The 17,567-nt window shown below is 40.1% G+C and overlaps 1 protein-coding gene across 3 annotated transcripts in view; it reads right to left on the minus strand.

The window, feature by feature from the left end:
• LOC125457409 (uncharacterized) overlaps window positions 1-17,567 on the minus strand; it is an 86,696-nt gene that overhangs the window by 20,335 nt on the left and 48,794 nt on the right. For all 3 annotated transcript variants that reach the window (XR_007248622.1, XM_059651098.1, XM_048541573.1), the window contains exons 4-6: window positions 9,263-9,382; window positions 6,704-6,783; window positions 3,677-4,004 (exon numbers count right to left, since the gene is read on the minus strand). Coding sequence is in view for 2 of the 3 variants with exons in the window: in XM_059651098.1 (XP_059507081.1) it covers window positions 3,677-4,004; window positions 6,704-6,783; window positions 9,263-9,382 (528 nt within the window). In the remaining variant the exon portion in view is untranslated. The remainder of the gene's footprint in view (window positions 1-3,676; window positions 4,005-6,703; window positions 6,784-9,262; window positions 9,383-17,567) is intronic.

Below are 17,567 nucleotides of genomic sequence, written 5' to 3' on the forward strand. Positions count from 1 at the left end.
ATTTCATGTCAGAATTAAGAAGCGAACCATTGAATCACATCTGTTACTTTACCTGGCCGGTCTGGAGACAATGTTTATTTACGTAGCTAAGATGATTGAGTATTTTATTTCATTTGATAAGGTGCAATTCTTAAAGCAAATATCCTGAGAACTGACTATAAATGATAATATACCATTTTCTTTAAAAAAGTAATGAGGCGCCTTTATTTTGTCAAAAATTTAAAATAGATTTGCTACTTAAGTTCATCATTTATTTATTCATAATGAAGAGATTTCTCACCACAGTTAGAAAAATTTTGCCACAAGGTGGTACATTGAGACTGCCAACAGGATCCCAAAGGCAACAGAATTTTACAAATTACCATAAAGAATAAAACAAGTATAACTAAGCACCGTTAAGTCTAAAAACTAATTTTGCACCAAAAAAAATGTTTTAGCTAATCCAATCAAATTCTAGGATAATAATGTAACTCTTTCCATATTTTCAACAGACATTAGGGATACTGAAAAATTTCTCTCTTTAATAATGACTGTCTACAATCAACTGAGATGCTTAACGTACAAAAATGAATAAAAAGAGATTTCTCATTTTAGTGTTAATCTTACATCTGAAGGAAGGCAAATACATTTGCAAATAGCTAAACCAGTTTACTTGGAAAATAAAGATATAACTCTGATTTATACTGTTTAGGACTACCTGGACTGAAGTCATTTAATTGCTTCTTAATGGTCTCGGTAGCTCTTCACAGTTACCTTTTTTATATACCATGCAAGCATACATTTAGAATAAGCTAAGAACTCCCAATGCAACAATCTAATTGCCAAATTGCAAATGTTGAGAACCAAACTAAATTATTTTTTGATATACCTAACTCAATTAGAGAACCAAAATTTTTAACAAAGAAACTGCTTATATTGTGAGAGACAGAGTTGCACTTAAAAGAGCAAGAAATAAGGGCTAGACCCAAGTAAATTAGAAAGCAAAAGAATGAAAAGGGTAATTTTAAATTATGTCTACTCTGTTAAATAGTTTTTTTTTCATTCATAGCACACTGTATTGTGCCAACCCACATAAAGGTTAAGAGCAAATTACTGCAGATGCTAGAATGTGTATTGAAAACAACAAATGCTCGAGATTACAGTGGGTCAGGCAGCATCCATGGAGAGACTGCAAGCTAGCATCAAGTCTAGATGACTTTTCATCAGAACTAAAGCTTCATCACTTCAGCAGTCAAGGACATTTGGCCTTGGATGTTTGGGTAAACATCCTCCAAGGTGGACTTTGGGTTACACAACAATGCAGGGTTGCCAAGCAAACAGCCAAGTTCAGTACCCATGAGGATGGCCTTGGGCTCATGTCGCACCACCACATTATACACCTTCTCTCTCCCTTACACACTCACACTTTCTCGGTCTCTCTCACACTCACCTCCCCACCCTCCGCACGCGCACACACACACACACGATTCATTTTACTTTGTTCAAAAAAAGTACAATTTATGGACAGTCAATGTGGCATTTTATAAATTCCTACTTAAGAAATAAAACGAGTCAGACTCCAAACCAAATCACAAACAGATTCTAAGCAAGACTTCACACCAAATATACATTGTCTGACCTAAAATGTCACCTCTTCTGTACACTGGAAAAATCTCTTGTTCTCTCAGGACAGTGACTTGAAAGAAATTCAGGGAATTACCTATACATATTAATCAATTAAAATCTTCTAACTAACTAAACATTTAACAGCATTTTAGGTTTGATTAATACATCCTCATTAGTCGTGTGACACTGATTTCTTTTTAAATCATTGTGCTAATATGGTAACCAAAGCTGAAATAAAATAACCAAAACACAATGCTACACAAAGTATTTTAAAATTTTGGGAAGTCTCAGATTTCTCACTGTGAAATGTTTATATTCATACATTACTTTCAACTATAAGTATGTTGAAGCATAGAAAATAGGTGCAGGAGGAGGGCATTCAGCCCATTGAGCCTGCACCACCATTCAATACAATCACAGCAGATCATACAATCTCAGCATCCCATTCCCACCCTTTCCCCATACACCCCTTGAGGCCTTTAGCCGCAAGGGCCACGTCTAGGTCTCTCTTGAATACATCTCATGAACTGGCCCCAACATCTCCCTGTGGGAGAGAATTCCAAAGGTTCGCAACTGAGGAAAGAAATGGCTTATTCCTTACTCTTAGACTGTGATCCCTAGTTCCAGACTTCCCCAACATCAGACACATACTTCCTGCATCTGGCCTGTCCAATCCCATCAGAATTTTATATGTTTCTATGAGAATCCCCTTATTCTTCTAAATTCTAATGAATACAAGCCCAGTCAATCTAGTCTTTCCTCATATGTCAGTCCTGGCTTCCCAGGAGTCAGTCTGGTGAATTTTTGCTGGATTCCCTCAATAGCAAGAATGTCCTTACTCAGACTATGAGATCAAAGCTGCATACAATACTCAAGGTGTGGCCTCACCAAGGCCCTGTATAATGACAGCATGGCATCTTACTCCAATACTTAAATCCTTTTGCTATGATGCCAGCATGCCATTCATTTTCCTCACTGCCTGCTGCACTTGCATGCCAAGCTTCATTGATTGTCCCACCATGGCACCCAGGTCTCACTGCATCTCATCTTGTCCTAAACTGCCACCATTCAGATAAAAATCTACCTTCCTGCATTGCAACCAATGTGCATCAGCATCAAGTCTTAAAACGTTTCTTTCCCTACCTGCAATTAAAAGGCCCAATATTTTTGCAATTGCATAACTTTGAAACAAACAACTTCTAACAAACAAGTTCTTACTTTATTTTCAGTTTGTTAATAAAAGGAATTTTATTATATGTTTCAGAGTAATACTGAGCTATACAAACCAAGGCATAAGCCAGATATAAGCTCCAAATCTATGTCCAGTAAGGAGGTCTCTACTGCAGGAGGAATTTATGCAAAGCAAGATTTTTGAAAAATGCCATACCACTATTTGCAAGTTAACAGGCTGAAAAGCCTATGGATGTTGCAAGTGCATACACGCCCAGGACAACAGAACAGAATTTTGGTTATTACTTCCATCGAGTTTAAGATGACGTCATTATGGGATAATGTGTTCTCAACTGAGGCATTACAAGACAATAAAAAGAAATTGTTTTGGTCGCATTAAACTTGCATGGTATTGATAGGACAAATAATAGGCAGAAGGGAGAAAAGGAGAGGAAAAAAGATGATAAACAGAAATAGATTAAATTATTTATATAATTATTAAATCTTGCACTTTTTGCTTGGAATACAAAATCTGGAATATGGGCAGACATTTAGCCCTGGATTTTCCCATTGATTTCAAAACCCCCAATGGTGGCAAAGCTATTCTTAACTCAGCTCCCCATTACTTTCCTGCCACCCTGACGCTGGAAAAAGTCTGTCTTAGTCTGAAAACCTGATAAAAATCAAGTGCAATTTTTTGAAAGAAAAATGGCAGCCTATAAGCAGAATGCACAGATAATCCACAGTAGAAATGTTTCTGAAATAAATGACGTTCAATAAGGATGTGTAGGTTTTATTAACACTGATAAATTGAGTTTCTGTAGACAAAAGGTTCATCAAACCATAAATGTCTGTGCAGAACTGTACAAGCATTTAAAAGAACCGATTTGCGAATACCCACCTTTAGTGGCACTAAACTTGTGGAAAGGATTATCATTCATTTTGCAATTTTCATCAATGTGTCCATTAGGGATATACTGATATTCATCCACTCTGCTATTTTCACCATCCAGTTCATCAGTTGGTTGAACACACAATTTTTCATGTTCATTAATGCCACCATACTGATTGTTCTTGGCAACTTCATGGTTCACATCACTACGAACTAAAGGTTCTTCCTCCTCCTCAATTAACGTTCTTTGAGAATTGTTTTTGGTAACCAATGGAAGATCATAATACATAAAAATTATTATCACTTGAAGAATTATCCACATAAGACACATGAATAGCTGTAACAAAAAGAAACAAAAAAAGAACATTAGGATGTGCAAGAAAGTTCTGATGTGGAGGTGCCGCTGTTGGGCTGGGGTGGGCAAAGTCAGAAGTCACAGGACACCCTGAAGGGTCTAGACCCGAAACGTCAGCTTTCCTGCTCCTAAGATGCTGCTTGGCCTGCTGTGTTCATCCAGCTCTACACCTTATTATCTAGGTTACAGTCCAACAGGTTTATTTGAAATCACAAGATTTCAGTAAGCTCCTTCACCTGATGAATAAGCAGCTTGCCGAAAGCTTGCAATTTCAAATAAACCTGTTGGGCCAAGAACTTTTGTGCATTGTTAATTCTGAATATCTTTAAATTCTGTGAAAATTTCATTATGCGAAAATATCTTTGCACATGATTTCTTGCAATTTATTAATACACCATCCTAATATGTTTGCAGAAACAATTGACGCTTCAACATATTCACAATTCTAGACATTTACCGTTTATTGCTAAGCATTTATAAAATATTAAATTTTGTCTTCTTTACATCTGTAGTTCGTAACCTAACCAAGCCTGCAAATAGTATCTTCTGTACCATGATACATCATCCTGCCCCTGTCCTTTGTCCTAGGCACAGCTGATCACAAAAAGTCAATCCTCTGTTGCCCATTTCAGTGGGGCTGCCCTTAGTTGGTTTCACTCATCTGGTAGTAACTAGAAACCCATTGAATTTTGGCTGGTGCTTTTCCTTGCTTTCACAGTCACATCCAATATAACCAAATGTCTCTTTCTTGGCAAACAATACATTCAATCATCTATGTGCTTTCTTTGACAATAGTACCTAAAAACATCCAAAACATTAACTCCGTTTATCCCCACACAGCTGCTGCCAGACCTGCTGAGTTTCACCAACAATTTTTAATTTTGTACATGTTGGTAGAGCCCAATTATGCTTTGCTGCTTCTTCCACTGGCCAAAGGTGGTCAGTAGAAGATCTCTTGAATATTCAGAATTAGATAATCCAAAGTTTCCTCAAGCTGAACTAGCCATCCATTTCAACTCACTCAGCAACTCTGACTTCAAAATCTTAAGTAGCATAACTTAGCTAACTCAACCTCAAACACAACTTAGCTCCTTGCATCAACTCCATTCTAAAATAACTTTCTACAACATACAAAATTTCAATCAATCATATCTTTCTTCCATTGTCAGAACTTGAATTAAGCACATATATGCTTCAACTCATTGAGAAAATGTTATAATACTTGCCTTTGCCTACAAGAAACTATTATAATTTCACCATTAATTTCCTCAGTAAACTCAACTGGCTATCCATTCTGTATGTTACTGTTTAAAAATTAGATGTTTCTATCTTATGTCCTTGTACATACTCTATATGCCTCTAATACTGACATTTCTTTGCCCTCTTTTCTCTATCATCAGCAACTGTAGGTTTGAAATCTTAATTAGAATACTTTTCTCCTGAACTGTAAAGCATTCAGATGTATTCCTATCTTATAAGGTAATCACAAATTTGTTTCTTTATTCATTGACAGGATGAGGGCTTCACTGACTAGGCCAGCATTTATTATCCATCCCTAATTGCCCAGAGGGCAGTTAAAAGTGAATCATATTGGTGTGGGTCTGGAGTCACATGTAGGCCAGACCAGGTAAGGATGGCAGTTTCCTTCCCTAAAGGACATTAGTGAACCAGATGGATTTTTCCGATAATCGACAATGGTTGCATGATCATCCTTAGACTCTTAATTCCAGATTTTTTTTATTATTGAATTCAAATTCCAATATCTGCCATAGTGGGAATTGAACCCAAGACTCCAGAACATTGTCTGGATCGCTGGATTAACAGTCCAGCAATAATACCAATTGACCATCACCTCTCCTTAAAAGTTTCTGGCCTACTTAGTACAGTATATCTTGGTGTTCAAAAAGCTCCCAGAATTGAGTTTCCCATTCACCACTACACTATCATTGCTGATAACCACCCTTGATGTTTACTGGTGAGACCTGCAAGACTGACCAAGACTCCCATGACTGACCTGTGAGGACAACCCCACTGATCACAGCCTAGTCTCCAGTCTGATGTCTTCACAACTCACCAATTTACCTGTTATCCCAGGACTGGTTGAATTTCACTTGTAGGAGTAACTACGGGCCAGTCCTTGGTCCACAAGGTCACTGATTGCCAGGTCCCAGTCGCACCAAGTGCCTGGCTGTGTCCAATCCCCTTAACAGAAATTGGACAATGCCTTTGACTATGTGTTGCAGCAACCCCTGACTGATCATAGTCTCCCTTCACTCCATTCAAGACTGTTCCCCTTTGACTTTCAGACATTGTCATCTGGTTGAAGCACATGTAGTACGTGGCTCATCTGTAAATGTGACATTAACGTAGCTACAAATGTAATATTTAAAAAGGTAAACAGAAGATTTCGTAAGAACGATCATCATGGGCCTAGGTACAGACCTTTTATAAAACTCCCTGAAAATAACATTAAGCTAAAAAAATTGGAAACACCATAAAAGTACTGAAGAGAAAAGCACATGAAAATCTTGATTAGGCAAAATGAGCTGGGGATAGCTAGTATCCTTATATATCTATGATTTGTAGACTAATACATGAATATGCTACTGTTACTATATTCTGTACAATAAATGTTATAACTTTCTAAAAAATGTTTAAAAGATGAACAGAGCAATTCTTACCCCAGGTGAAGTGTATTTATTTACTTCAAATGGACCCAGTTTGAAGTTACAAAGCCTCAGGAAGAGATTAAATCCTGGCCCTAAAGGAAATGGCAGAAAAACATGTCTAAATGTAAACATAATATATACAAATAGTTTTTAATATTTAAATTGTTTCGATAGTCAACAGATTGTTTCGTTCTGAATGGACCTCTTTGTGGCCCCTTGCCATCAGCATTGTAAACTTCAAAGTTGTAAACACTCAGAAATTATCATATCTGCTGGCTTGCTTGTGCCTTTAGCTTAAATTGCAAGATCTGACCAATGTTTATTTTAAAAAAAAATTGCTGACCCTTATCTTCAAAGCACTGAAAAACAAAAAGCATTTACCTCTAGAACGCAATTCCCTGGCTGACCTCTCTTTTGTTTAAGGTGATCATTATCCTGCACTAACAACAGGAATTCCACTTCCTGCCCAGCAGCCTAAATGTTATCCAATTCCTACTGAAGCCTCCATAGCTAGTTTCATTATTAGAGTTGTGACTACATCTAAGCAAAAACTGTCGAGTCTGAACAATTTCAACTTTGACATTATGATAGAGAGAAGGTCTTCAATGAATTAGTTAAAATTGAGCAAAATATTGCTTCCTTAATGAGGTCTTACAATTATATCCTAGGACAGCAATTAACGGAATCCAACAAGCATTACCAATGTCGTATGTGTCTCCTGATGGCCAGAGGTTCTTCCTATTGGCACTCAATGACTTCAGTTTTGCTTTGCGTCCATAATACATTGGTGTACAAAATGGTTTGCGTTATGGATAGCGTGGACAGCCAGAGGCTTTTTCCTAGGGTGGAGGCAGCTATTACACAGAGGTATAGTTTTAAAGTGAGTGGAGGTATATATAGAGGAGGCGTCAGAGGTAGGTTCATTACCTAGGCAGCGGTAGGGGTGTGGAATGCATTGCCAGAGAGGGTAGTGAAGCAAACATCATTAGGGGCATTTAAGCGGCTATTAGATAGGCATATGGATGGTAGTATAAGGTAGGGGTGGAGGTTAGATAGACTTTAGGTTTAGGATAAAAGTTCAGCACAACATCGTGGGCCGAAGGGCCTGTACTGTGCTGTAGGGTTCTGTGTTCTATGTACTACTCCATAAGATTTGAAGTTGAGAAAGAGCTCAGCTCAGCAGGGTGTTATGGGGGGGGGGGAATGAGATGTTGGGGGACAAAGGAAGAAAGATATAAAAGAAAAACTATGATGTAAATATTCATTGGGTTGTTGGGGGAGGTGGAATAAAATTTGAATAAACTCCTTAGTTGCAGTCTCCTACAACAACAAACCAAACAGTTCACTAAACTGCTATAGTGGGTCATATTGTCAATTTCTCAGGTTGGCTATGACTAGTGTACCTTACTCCATTGTTGTGGTTAGTAGAGCTGGTGAATGTTTCTATGGCTCATTTCAAAGTCAATTTCAAAGTTTACCACACACCTGTTAACAGTGATATGAAGTGTGCAGCTTTGAAAATCCATCACGTTTTGTGGCTCAGTTCAGCTCAAGTGGCAGATCCAACTCAGTCACAAGTGTGATTCAACTGGGAATTTGAAGATTACCGTTATCAATTCATTAAAAAGTGAGAGCTTATTTCATTTTCTTTGCCTTTAGGAAGAATCTCTTGTCCTTTAAATTACTTATTCATTACAAAGGATTTAGCTGCACTCTAGTTAATTAAAGCAGCATGCCATCTGGTGGCACTGATATGGCAAAAAAAATCATTTAATTGGTTATTTAACAGTCACTTGATCTCAGATGTTGCCTCCATCAGAGTCCCACCACACTTAATGTGTCACACATTGCCAAGTGCATTGGATGTTTTGTTTAAACTGAAATCCTTTTTGGTACTCAGGTAATTCAAATAATACTAGTTGCTGCCATACTAACCCAAAGGTTTAATCAAGAATGAGCGGCACAGTGCTCAGTGGTTAGCACTGCTGCCTCACAGCACCAGGAACCTGGATTCAATTCCACTCTTGGCTGTCTGTGTGGAGTTTGCATATTCTCCCCATGTCTGCTTGTTTTGCCTCTGGGTGCTCCAGTTTCCTCCCACAGTCCAAAGATGTGCAGACTAGGTGGATTGGCCATGCTAAGTTGCCCATTGTGTTCAGGGATATGTACATTAGGGACATGGGACTGAGTGGGATGTTCGGAGGGCTTATGTGGACTTGTTGAGCCGAATGGCCTGTTTCCACACTGTAGGAATTCTATGATTCTGTGATCTCATAACAATGAACCATGAAAACACAAATAACTGAGTGGTTAGGTTCGGAGTGTGATTTTTGCAAGTCCACAGTAATGCGTATCAAATATGACTAAAAGGGTCATTTCCAGGATTCATATAAGGAGTTCAATCCAAATAAATTGAATTAGAGAAGGGTCTATATCCAGAACTTGGATAGGTGTGTCATAAGACAACTTAATTTGCAGTTCTGGTTAAGACAGCAGAACTTCTCCATTGAAAAAGAAATAGGTTTTCAATGTCTTGACATCTCCATGATTAATACATTAAAATGGACTTACCAATCAGAAGCCCAGCCTGCCGTGCAGCCATGACAACAGCAAATACTGTCGCCCGTTCTTCTGTTGTTGTTGATCGAGTAAGGTATCCAAAAATGCATGCACCTGCCCCTGTACCTATACCTGTAAAGTGATAAGTACAAATCTATTCAGATGACAAGTAAAATACTTAATGTTAATACAGCAAGTAGATGAGCAGGTGATTTAAATTTAGGTAATTAATTAATTGACTGGGCAAAAAAACAGAGGGAATGGATTGACGTGTAGAAAGGAGCTGCAAGACTCCAGAGGTGAGGTTCTTCTGATGCAATCGCAGCATCCCCATGTCTAGACCAGGAGACCCTGGTTCAAGTCCCATCTGTTCCAGAGATGTCAAATAATCTCTCTGAACAGGTCCAGCAGAAAATATTTCAGATTGTAGATACGCAAAAAAAATCTATTCGTAAATTTCTCATTCGGTCCTTTCCTTTAAATTGTTTGACTCTAAAGGTAATAAGCAGACTTCTAGTATTAATCACAGTTACATTTTTAAACTGAAACATATTTTTGCAGTAGGCCTTCAAAAGGTCCTAGGAGTAATTTATTCCAGCCATCTTCATAGTTTAACTGAGATTTTCAGCAGCAACACAAAGAATGGAGGATAGCAAGAATGCAAGACCACTAGAGCAAGCTGAAAGGATCAATGCAAAAGGAGAATTACAATTAAAAGTGATAATGGAGGAATCTCTGGTAACTGTAACGGATGACATGAACTGTCAAAATATAACAGAAAAATGAACCCCATGCAAGCCTGTGTGTGGTCAACAGGTGTTTTAAGTATGACACAAAATTCCATCATGTAATTAATTGTCCTAAAATAGAAGAACAATTTGTTTTTAAATTGTGCATGACATGGATAGTTCAGAAGGAGAAAATGGTAATATTGCTCACACAGAAGGGATTGTGCTGTACTAGTTACACAATGCCTCAGCCCAGTCATGAATGTTTTAGTCACAGACTCATTCAATTGCATTATAGCACACAGTGAATGCACATTTGCATTGTACGGAATGCATTGGTGAAAATATTACCTAGATCTGTTAAATGATAAAAAATGAAAGCAAGATTAGCAAATTTGAGAGCTCCATGTGATTCATGTTTGGGGATGACGACATGCTGAATCACCAAAATAGTGGTGATATCTGCAAAATAGCTGGGGTAAACACTTCATCAAAGACAATGTAAACTGAAATACCCTTATTGTTGTGCAGGTTATGAAAAAGGCTCAATGGCTATTTCATGGAACATGACAATGCAATTGTTCTTGGGAAGTCAGCAGATTTACATTTTGCATAATCCAATCCAATAATGCAGAGACTTTATATCTATGAACTAGTGTCTCCTGCAAGCAAGTGGAACTACCTGGGGAAACAAGATTGTGGAGGAGCAGCTCCTGACATGCCAAAAGGATCATCTCAGCAAACCCTACAGACAAGGACCATTAAACCGTCTGCACAGATTTCCCCCCAACATCCATGACACCAAATTGTTTTGATGCATCTGTCTATGTGCATGTGCAGGGGCATTTAATAAATCAGAGTTTTAACTAGGATAAGAATACATCGACAGCTCATAGTTGTCCACCTGTAGCTGAAATCTATTATTTGGAATACTAGAAATAATTCTCGTTACATATTTAAAAACTTAGTGTGTGCTTTCAGTCAATGTGGTTTGAAAAGTTATGAATTCAGGAATTTTGCAGTTTTTTAAAAAAAAGTCTTAAACATTTGTGATCATTCAGAGTATAGCAGGGCTCAAGTTCCAGCTTGCTACCCGAGGAATAACAATAGATTTAGTCAGTTTACACAAACACTGTGAAAAGAATAACAGTGGATGTAAGAATGGAGAAATGAACAAGGTCCAGACTGAGGGCACAAGCTAAATTCCTAACTGACAATGGGATGGCAGGCGAGAAGAAATTTGTCCATTATTAAATTTAGAGATGTGTGAGGAAATACGAACTTTATGACAACAAATATGGCAGCAAAAAGTCTGTTCAGTAACTGACTGTGTCAAAGATATCACTGGACAATAGATGAGATGCCCCATTAAATCTTAGCAGACAATTCCACACCTACACTGACCCCAAATCCCACCTCTTCCTCCGTTACATTGATGACTGTATCAGCGCCGCCTCTTGCTCCCAAGAGGAGCTTGAACAGTTCATCCAATTTACCAACACCTTCCACCCCAACCTCAAGTTCACCTGGGCCATCTCCAACACATCCCTCAACTTCCGGGACCTCTCTGTCTCCATCTCAGGCAACCAGCTAGAAACTGATGTCCATTTCAAGCCCACCGGCTCCCACAGCTACTTAGAATACACCTCCTCCCACCCACCCCCCTGCAAAAATTCCATTCCTTATTCCCAATTCCTTCGCCTCCACCGCATCTGCTCCCAGGATGAGGCATTCCACTCCCACAAATCCCAGATGGCCGCATTTTCAAGGACCGCAACGACCCCACCCCACCCCTGCAGTGGTCGAGAACGCCCTTGACAATGTCTCCCACATTTCCCGCAACACATCCCTCACACCCCGCCCCCGCAATAACCACCCTAAGAGAATCCCCCTCGTCCTCAGATATCATCCCACCAACCTCCGGATGCAACGCATCATCCTCCGACACTTCTGCCATCTACAATCCGACCCCACTACCCAAGACATTCTTCCATCCCCACCCTTCTCTGCCTTCTGCAGAGACCACTCTCTCCGTGACTCCCTTGTCCGCTCCACATTCTTCTCCAACCCCACCACATCCGGCACCTTCCCCTGCAACCGCAGGAAGTGCTACACTTGTCCCCACACCTCTTCCCTCACCCCCATCCCAGGCCCCAAGATGACTTTCCATATTAAGCAGATGTTCACCTGCACATCTGCCAATGGAGCATACTGTATCCACTGTACCTGGTGTGGCTTCCTCTACATTGGGGAAACCAAGCGGAGGCTTGGGGACCGTTTGGCAGAACACCTCCGCTCGGTTCGCAATAAACAACTGCACCTCCCAATCACGAACCATTTTAACTCCCCCTCCCATTCCTTAGACGACATGTCCATCTTGGGCCTCCTGCAGTGCCACAATGATGCCACCCGAAGGTTGCAGGAACAGCAACTCATATTCCGCTTGGGAACTCTGCAGCCCAATGGTATCAATGTGGACTTGACAAGCTTCAAAATCTCCCCTTCCCCCCGCATCCCAAAATCAGCCCAGCTCATCCCCTCTCCACACTGCATCCCAAAACCAGCCCAGCTCTTCCCCCGCCTGCCTAACCTGTTCTTCCTCTCACCTATCCCCTCCTCCCACCTCTAGCCACACCTCAATTTCCTATCTACTAACCTCATCCCGCCTCCTTGACCTTTTCATCCTCCCCAGGCTAAACTATCGCCTCCCCACCTCCCCACCCACCTTCTCCTCTATCCATCTTCGGTCCGCCTCCCCCTCTCTCCCTATTTATTTCAGAACCCTCTCCCCATCCCCCTCTCTGATGAAGGGTCTAGGCCCGAAACGTCAGCTTTTTTGTGCTCCTGAGATGCTGCTTGGCCTGCTGTGTTCATCCAGCTTCACACTTTGTTATCTCGGATTCTCCGGCATCTGCAGTTCCCATTATCTCTGATCACAGTAGTAAACTAACATCTGTCCCAATACATGCAGTCCATGTGAAGAACTCACTGCAAATGGATGGGGACTGCAGTCCATATCAATTAGTTTCTGGGAGAAATCCAAAAACTCCTTCCCAGCTTGGGAAGGGAGTACAATTAACTCTGTCTTTTCAGAGCACTTCAATATCCTGACCAAAGGAAAAGAGCTTTCAGAGAAAGCTTAATGAGCTTTCCAACATCATTTGTGACCATCATAATAAATTTTAATCTGGGGGAAATAGCATATTACAAACACGAAGAAAAGAAAGAGTAGAAAGGTCTGATAAGTTTAAGGTTGTGATGGAAAACAGTAATTTTACAGCATGGGAATCAATTTGCTCGGGTGCATTCATCAAGGATAAGTGGCACTGAATACACAGATTCTGAACAAGTCAAAGAAAGGTGATAGCCATGTAATTCACAAACACATTTATTAGACAATTCAAAGACTAGGTTTTTGGCAGGTAAAGGCTATTTGTTGCCTCCAAAGCAAAGTCACATATATTCCAGAAGAAGCCAGTGATTGAGGAATGGCATTATTATTGAGAGAACTGCAAAGCATGGAAAATATTAGCAGAAGTAGGCCTTTTGAGGCTTTTCTGCCATTTAATATGATGATGGCCGAATATCTAACTCAATAACTTGTTTGTACTTTTCCTCCATATACTTTGATCCCTTTACCCCCAAGAGCAATATCCAATTCCTTCTCTAAATAATACAAGCTTTTGATTTCGATTGAAATTCACTTCCACAGAAAGCAGAGGCTCTTAACTCTGGGTGAAGATGTTTCTCCTCATCTCAGTCCTTAATGGTTTACCTCGTATCCTTAAACTGTGACCGAGTTCTGGACACTTTCCACCATCAGGAACATCCTTCCTGCATCTGCCCTGTCTGCTGTAGGATTTTATAATGTCCCTGTTCGTTCTTCTGAACTTCAGCAAATACGATCGTAATCAATTTGATCTCTCCTCGTATCAGTCCTGCCATCCCAGGGATCAGTCTGGTAAACCGTCAATGCATTCCTTCTATAGCAAGAACATCCTTCCTCAGAAAAGGAAGTCAGAAGTACATGGAATATTCCAAGTGTAATCTAGCCAAGGCACTGCGTAATTACAGTAAGATACCCCAGCTCCTAAAGTCTAATTCTCTCGCTATTCAGACCAACATGCAGTCTGGCTTCTTCACCTGCATGCTTATCTTCAGCACTGGTATATGAGGACATCCAGATCTCATGGTAGAGTGCCTCTCTCAATTTAGAATCAGTTAATAATCTGCCTTCCAGTTTTTAACTACTAAAATGGACAATTTATCCACATTACACTGCATCTGCCATATATGTGCCCACGCACTCAGCTCATCTAAGTCACACTTTAGCATCCCTGCATCATCCTCAGAGCCCACCCTCTCACTCAACTTTGTCTCATGTGCAAATTTGGAAAGCCATCCATTAATGCAAACATTATGTAAACATGCAAGTTGAGGAACAGAAGGAAGATCCAAACATTAGCAAAATGTGGTAAACATGTGTAAGGCCAGAAGTGCAGTTCAAGTTCTGAAAATGGGCCTGGAATTTAATGTAAATATTGAAAACCTACACAAGGAAAAGGAATTCTGATCATAGAAGTGGAAGATCTTGTAGTGGCAGCCCAGAACAAGACGGATCATCCAGAAGAGGTCACAGTTTGATAAACACAAGAACTATGAAACAAATTAGATATATTGCAAGGAGGAGATGGTCTTACAAAAGACAGATTTTAGCAGCTACAAGCGCATTAGAAGATCATTTGATAAAGAATGCCAAACAAGGAGTTCGAAGCTGGAAAGATTTGATATACACAGAGGTTCCAGATAGAGGACAGCCAGCCTTACCAGACAAACAGACAGCAAAAGCCTTTCCTGATTTGATATTTCAGGCCAAAGTCAGATTAATGGCTCAGGGTTTCAAAAACAAAACCTTGGTAATCAGGATAACAGAGTAGATTCCCCACTGCAGGAAAAGTGATCTTGAATATCTTCTTAGCTCTTTAAGCAATATACTCCTGGGAATATAAGTCAGGGTAAAAGCTACATTTTTGCAGGGAGAAAAGTTTCAGAGTGAAGTATTTCTGAAACTGTTTAAAAAGATGAAAACAAGCTGTGAAATGAAGCAAAAGTATAGTACTTTGCAGTTAGTTCCAACAAGCTGGACCACTCAGCTTAAAGCAGACCCAGAAACTGGTATCATGGACAGAAATGGCAAGCGTCTTTATGACGTATATTGATAACTCGCTGCAAAGTAGTTTTGTGGAATTTGAGCAATGCGTTACAGATTTTAAAAAAAGGGAATGTAAGTTTGGAAATCAGGCTTTGTGACCTTTAAACATATAGGATTAAACATTAAGCACAATAAGTCATGAGTAACTTAAAATAAACAGTATTACTTGAAAAATGTAAGTTCCATCCTAAGAAACCGGGCCAGGTCGGGTGGGACATCTAACAATGATTAGTCAAAATACGGAAGGGAAACAGAGGGTTTGGTGACGTGGTGCATTGAAAACAATCCGTCTTTCAATGTCATCAAAACTAAAGAACTGACCATCGATTTCAGAAAGAAAGGAGAAAACAACCCCCATCCACATCAATGGAACTGAGGTTGAGAATAAACAGCATCAAGCTCCTCAGTCTGACGATAACCAATGACTTGTCCTGGACTTTTCACGTAAATGCAACAGTCAAGAGGGCGCACAATGCCTCTTCTTCCTCAGGCAGCTCAGAAAATTTGGCATGTTTACAAAGACCCTCACCAACTTCTACTGGTGCACCAGTGAAAGCATACTGTCTGGGTGCATAACCACCTAGTATGACAAATACTCTGCCCAGGACCAGAAGAAACTACAGAAGGTGGTGTGCACAGCCCAGACCATCACTGAAGCCAATCTTCCATCCACAGACTCTACTTACATGGCCCACTGCCACAGAAAGGTGATCAGCATGGTGGCTCATTGTTTAGCACTGCTGCCTCACAGCACCAGGGACCTGGGTTCAATTCTAGCCTCGGGTGACTGTCTGTGTGGAGTTTGCACAACCTCGCCATGTCTGCGTGGGTTCCCTCCGTGTGTTCCCTCCGTGTGGCCTGGTTTCCAAAGATGTGCAGGTTAGGTGGACTGGCCATGTTAAATTGCCCATAGCGTTCAGTGATGTGTGGATTAGGTGGGTTACAAGGGAACAGGTCTGGGGGGTGGGATGCTGTGGAGGTTTGGTGTGGACTTGTTGAGCCGAAGGGCCTGTTTCCACATTGTAGAGATTCTATGATTCTATTCTATGACATCAAAGACCCATCGCTCCCTAGTAACGTCCTCCAACAACTTCTTCCGTCAGACAGAAGATACAGAAGCTTGAACACACGCACCAGCAGGTTCAGGAACAACTTCTTTCCAGCTGTTATGAGACTGTTGAATGGACTCTAGCCTCAAAAATTTAAGCTGCATGTAACCTGTATGCCTCTAAGTTTTTTTGATGTGTACATCTTTGCTTGCTGTGATCTGTCTGTACCACCAATAAACAAAGCTTTTCACTGTATTTCAGTGAATGTGATAATAAATCAGTCAAGATCCTCACAGAGAGATGATTTTGCAATCAGGTAAAAAAACAGTCAAGTTATTTGTCAGACAGTTAAACTAGCTGTGTCCTCAATGTAAACTACAACTGGCTGGAACGGAATACTATAATGAAATATGTTACTATGGAGGAAATCTCAAGAACAAGTAAAACATTCAATTCAGAAAAACACACATATCCAGTCTTGGATCACCCAGGAGATTTGAAGCTAGTCCTTTTTAACAATGCTTGAATGTTAAGATTGGAAAGACTACAAAAACAAACAGAGGATAACAAAGAGAGAAATAAGGAAGGAGAGGATCAAATATGAAGATAGCCTAGCTAGTAATATTAGAAATGATAGTAAAAATTTCTTTCAATACGTAAGAAACAAACGAGAGGCAAAAGTAGACACTGGGCCGCTCCAAATTGATGCTGGAAGGCTAGTGATGAGAGATAAGGAAATAGCTGAAGAACTTAATAGGTACTTTGCGTCAGTCTTCACAGTGGAAGACATGCGTAGTATGCCAACAATTAGGGAGAGTCAGGGGGCACAGTTGAGTATGGTAGGCATTACAAAAGAGAAAGTGCTAGAAAAGCCAAAACATCTAAAAATTGATAAATCTCCTGGCCCCAATGGGCTACATCCTAGAGTTCTGATGGAGGTGGCTGAGGAAATAGCGGAGGCTTTGGTTGTGATCTTTCAAAAGTCACTGGAGTCTGGGAAAGTCCCAGATGATTGGAAAATTGCTGTTGTAACCCCTTGTTTTAGAAATGATCAAGAACAAAAGATGGAAAATTTTAAGCCGATTTGCCTAACCTCTGTTGTTGGTAAAATTCTAGAATCCATTGTTAAGCATGAGATTTCTAAATTCCTCGAAGTGCAGCGTCAGATTAGAACAAGTCAGCATGGATTTAGTAAGGGGAGGTCATGCCTGACAAACCTGTTAGAATTCTTTGAAGAGATAACAAGTATGTTAAACCAGGGAAACCCAGTGGATGTTATATATCTAGACCTCCAAAAGGTCTTTGATAAGGTGCCTCATGGGAGGCTG

The sequence above is a fragment of the Stegostoma tigrinum genome, chromosome 14 (assembly GCF_030684315.1).
Source record: "Stegostoma tigrinum isolate sSteTig4 chromosome 14, sSteTig4.hap1, whole genome shotgun sequence".
Taxonomy (NCBI): Eukaryota; Metazoa; Chordata; class Chondrichthyes; order Orectolobiformes; family Stegostomatidae; genus Stegostoma; species Stegostoma tigrinum.